A 4,877-nucleotide genomic window follows, 5' to 3' on the forward strand; every position below is an offset into this window, starting at 1 on the left:
GAAAAAATAGCGTAAAGAGCCAAGCTCATTTTGTGGCTGATCAAAAATTTTCGAGGAGGGAATCAGAGAGACAAGACTGAATTACAACTTAAACATCATGGACCTGGTCGTTCTCTCTCGCTCACTTTCTCGGTTTTTGCATATGAAAACAACTGAACCGTTTTGCATAAATCAAGTGAAAAAACATACTTAATAATCTGACAGAATCTGTACATTTAGTGACAACTTTATTTTGCAAAATATTCATACAAGACGTGCAATACAAATTTCTTTGGTCAATAAAAAGAAAAGCTGTTCTTAAGCAAAAAGAGACTCTCGAAAAACACATGCGCTCTGTGGTGTGGGAAAGTGTTTTAGTGAAATGCTATGTACAATTGTGTGTTTTCAATTTGTGTTGATTTAATAGCTCGGAGACATTTTTTTGGAAAACTCTTTTTATTTGAAGATAATTATTACCAAAAGGGGAAAGTTATTGCTGACTCAACATGTTCCTCAAAAGCTGAAGATTACAAAATAAATTCTATCACATGAAATGCCCAATTCAAATGTATTCAGTTACACAGGAATAGAAAAAAAACCCCTGAATATATCATAGTTGTCAAATGATCTAAATTCTTTAGATTGTTTTTACATGGATCTGACGTCTCTGGCATGAGACAGTATACTTGAAAGATATTAAGTGCAGTACAAAAAAAAGCTCAGAGTGGTTGTCCCATACCCAGTGCAAAACAGTTTTCAATACAACATTATATACAATTTCTATAAAAATAGAAATAAACAAATATAAAAAGCAATAGATATACAGTATACTGTATGTATAAAAAATATTCACATTCTTGACTTCCACATCCTAGTACCCTGAACTGAGACCGTAAAAATACAGTAGCTGGATGGAGTCAGCAAAATGATCGTTTTAGTTTGACCACAGTCTCAGAAAGTACAGGTTATCGAGCCTAGAAATGATGCTGTGAAATGTGATTTTGTGCAGATTACACCATGAGAACAGAACAGTTTGGTAACAACCTCCCTTATTTAAAGGGATAGTTCACCCAAAAAGAAAAATTCTGTCAACTTTCTTCTGTGGAAGATATTTTGAGAAATCTCTTGGTGGTTTTATGTCCATACAATGGAGGTCAATGGGATCAATGTTGTTTGGTTACCAACATTCATGAAAATATCTTATTTTGGGTTCTGCAGAAGGTCTGGAATGACATGAGGGTGAATAAATGATGACATTATTAAAATTCTTGAGTGAACTATAACTTAAAAAGGATTCAAAACACCTTCTGAACGGAAATGAATGTGAGACTCAGAAGGTCATATGTGCACCAGACGTCAAGACTCATGAGTTCAGAAGCAGTTTTATCCCGTGATGCACGTGCTGTAGTAGACTGCGCTGCTTGCATCGGACAGGGCCGATATCAAAGCGCTGCTCTCCTCACCTGGAGCATTTCTGCTCATTCGAGTCCTGCTTGCATTCAGGTATTGGTCAAACTCAATCCTGTCCATTTCGCCCCAGAACTCAGCTGATGTTCCTAGGTGGTCCATTGATTCCAGAGAGGGCTGAGGAGCCTGAAACTGGGGGACGGAGGATGTGACAGGGGTCTCGGGTGGTGGAGACAGCTGGCCTAGATGAGAAGTGAAGGCAGGCTGGGGTTGACCGCTCCCATATATCTGACCGTAATAACTCGCAGGTGTAGGAGCGCGGGGGGCATGAGGAGCCTTGGATGGGTCCGGTAGGCTCATGTTGGACTGGGAAGGATAGAGAGCGTTAGAGTTTGTAGACTCGACCACAAGACATTTCTCCTGCAGTTGAAGGCAGGCAAGTGGAGATTTCTGGTTGAGATGTGGGTGGGAATGTTGGAGGTTATGGGAGTTGTGATGAGGTACGGTGAGAGGGTGATGGCCTCCGTGGTGACCGGAGTTTGGATGTTGGTGGTAATTCATCCATGATGTCAAACCGACGTCGTCCTGCATGTGAGGAGGGAAGAAGACAGAATCTCCACCTCCCTCCTCCAACACGTCTAACGGGGACATCTCTGGCGTGGGCAGACCGTAAGTCTCCAGCTCTTGAGCTCCCGAGGGGTGGAGATCTCGGAAATGTCCAAGAGGAGGCAGCAGGTGATGGGTGTGGCGGTGTGGGGAATATGCATCTCCGGGTCCTGGACCTCCAGGGACCCCGTGGGCCAGGCCTTGAAGGAGCAGCCCTGGTTCCACGCGCTTCATTTTCTTGGGCTGTTTTTTACGTCGAGGGCGGTATTTGTAGTTCGGGTGGTCTTGGAGGTGCTGCAGCCGGAGTCTTTCGGCTTCCTCCACAAACGGACGCTTGTCTTGGGTGTTCAGAGCTTTCCAGGACTGACCTAAAAAACAACAACAGTGTTATAGCTTCAGTATTAAGCAGTACCTTGATTTCTTTTTCTTTTTTATACACTATACTGTATAAACACCATCTTACCTCAGTTTTTTTTTAATACAACTAGCAGAATTTCTGTATTATAGTATGCATTTCTTCAATACATACAACAAACAAAAATAAATGTTAGTATATGAAAAAGTATATTTATGTATGTTTATTTTATATTTATTTTATATACTTATATATATATATATATATATATATAGAGAGAGAGAGAGAGAGAGAGAGAGAGAATGAATATACTGTATGTGTGTATATAGTTTATATGTATATGGGTGGACTAAATCAAAACTAGAAAATAATCTGTTAGTTTTACATGGTTTTATATTAATAATATATATCATTTAAAATAGGATAATAGAGATTTATCTTCATTGTTAGTTCTTGCCTAATTTTTTGCTGTCACACCATAAGACATATTTGCATAATACTCGGTCAACTATGTAAAGTATATTTCTTTACACAAATATAAATATGCAATAATTCACTATTTAGGAACACCAATATTGTCTATCAAATTTACAAAAAAATATATAATTTTGACATAGGTCAGGCTTTGGAATAAATATACAGGCTATATAAAATATTTATACAACTACATAATCCATTCCACCAAACATTAATCCCCCATCATTTAAAAAAGTTAGCAAAGCTTTTTTCTTAAAATGACTGTGTGTGTTTGGCATTGTTTATTAGAAATATACTGTTTATGGTTAAGTCTTATGGCAAGATGTTAAATGCTCCTTCATTTGTCACTTTTTGATAAAAGCTTCTTCTATATGAATAACCTAGATGTGCGTGTGTGATCAGCGAAATTACTGCTTGTGACTGGTGCTGTAGTTTTTAAATTATTATTGGGTCACCGGTTACAGACAATCAGCAGCTTGTGTGTCTGCTCTGAGCCTGTTAGTAACAGGACATCTGATGTGTTTAAAAAAATCAAAAACATTACATTTCTCTCCCCCAGAATCAACGAAACACAAATATTGTGCAAGATCAATACATTTTTAAATCACTACCATCGTGCGTGCCAAAGTGTTTGTATGGTCTTATCCGTAATTTGGAGCTGCATGAGAAGAATTGACAATTTTCAAGATTACAATAATTGCCATGTGTGAGTGTTTGTATGCATCATAATAAACAAATTTAGTTTGTTAGTTTAAATGAACAAAACAGTATGATTATAAAACAAAGGGCCCAGATTTTAAGCAGTACCAATATGACTTAAACTACAAATGCAATAACAAAATTAACATATTTATTTACATAAATTCACTGTTAGCTTAAATTCTTTATATTTGATTATACGATTTTATTCTGTAGTAATGTGGTGATGTTTGCCAGGCACATGGCAAAAGTAAACTACAAAAATAATTGATCTTGGAGTCAACAAGCAATGATTCATCTTGGACTTCTGAAAATCACATTAACACTCGTTTAGATAAATTACGCATCACAGACACTTGAAAATCTGCGCTGAGATTTTAAAAGGTGTGAAACATCAAAATCTGAGCCACACCTGGTTTTCAATTATACCCTGAACTTGACATTACACCTTGATCATGTTCTAGAATGAACCCTATCGGTGACCTAAAGCAACTGATCTTACCGAGCATCTTACTGAGCACAGCGTTGTGCAGGTCCGGGTTCTGCACAGCCAGTCGTTTTCGCTCATCTTTCGCCCACACCATGAAAGCGTTCATCGGCCTCCTGATCCGTGAATCCGGCCCTGATTTTCCCTCGCTAGAGCCCAGGGTCAAAGCCCCGGGGCGGGTTGAGTCCAGGCTTCCTGCCCTGGCCACTGTCGCTCCTCCGTTGCTCCCGGTTCGTGACCCCGTCCGAGTTCCAGAGCCGGGCACCGGCACCAGCTCTGTGGTCCGGCTGTGGTTAAAACCATGCCCCCTGTCAGGGCCCGGAGTGCAGGATGGGGCACCCCATGCTCCACGCTCCACAACCTGGCTGGGCTGAGAACTGGCCTCTTGACAACAAATAGACTCAGATATATTCATTCCAACAAGACCAGCACAGTTAAAGCACGCTGTTTTCGTTTGATAGCAGGAAAACCAGCGCTTTTCGGGTGCTTTTGCGTCTTTCTGCGGTTATTGCAAATACTGGCCGACCAGTAACTCAAGGGTTGTTTAAAGCGTTAGGAAATGCTGCACCCTTTTTGCTTAGGCTTTAGAAGCATAAAATCCCACAGATGGTTGTGTTTTGTAACTCCTACTCTCCAGACCGAGCGGACGGTTCCTGTGCTGAGTTTGCAAGTTGTAGTGAGTTTTGATGGACCCATGCTGTAAATATATACGTGGCCTGAGCCAATCACAGCTCCGGCTAGGACAGAAGAGGCGGGAGGGGTAGCCAGTGGGAGTTCAGCCTCTCCCCACAATGCCCCCCTTCACATGCACAGAGATGTAATCTGAGTGTGCCATTGTTTCGGCTTGCACACACTCACACACACACA

At 40.5% G+C, this 4,877-nt stretch overlaps 1 protein-coding gene across 1 annotated transcript; it reads right to left on the minus strand.

The window, feature by feature from the left end:
- Positions 1 to 229: 229 nt before the first annotated feature.
- sox18 (SRY-box transcription factor 18) lies at positions 230 to 4,663 on the minus strand. The gene is made up of 2 exons (XM_056733154.1): positions 4,026 to 4,663; positions 230 to 2,360 (listed from the first exon to the last, which is right to left on the minus strand). The coding sequence occupies exons 1-2, from the start codon at positions 4,423 to 4,425 to the stop codon at positions 1,363 to 1,365; spliced, it is 1,398 nt and encodes a 465-aa protein (XP_056589132.1). The 5' UTR covers positions 4,426 to 4,663; the 3' UTR covers positions 230 to 1,362.
- Positions 4,664 to 4,877: the final 214 nt, after the last annotated feature.

The sequence above is a fragment of the Triplophysa dalaica genome, chromosome 20 (genome assembly GCF_015846415.1).
Source record: "Triplophysa dalaica isolate WHDGS20190420 chromosome 20, ASM1584641v1, whole genome shotgun sequence".
NCBI lineage: Eukaryota > Metazoa > Chordata > Actinopteri > Cypriniformes > Nemacheilidae > Triplophysa > Triplophysa dalaica.

What these genes read in the sequence shown, in the direction of transcription:
- sox18 (XM_056733154.1), bottom strand. Translation starts at nt 4,425, where the DNA reads ATGAATATATCTGAGTCTATTTGTTGTCAAGAGGCCAGTTCTCAGCCC. An exon ending in TGTGCTCAGTAAGATGCTCG is followed by an intron (nt 2,361 to 4,025) that starts GTAAGATCAGTT and finishes GTTGTTTTTTAG; the next exon opens with GTCAGTCCTGGAAAGCTCTG.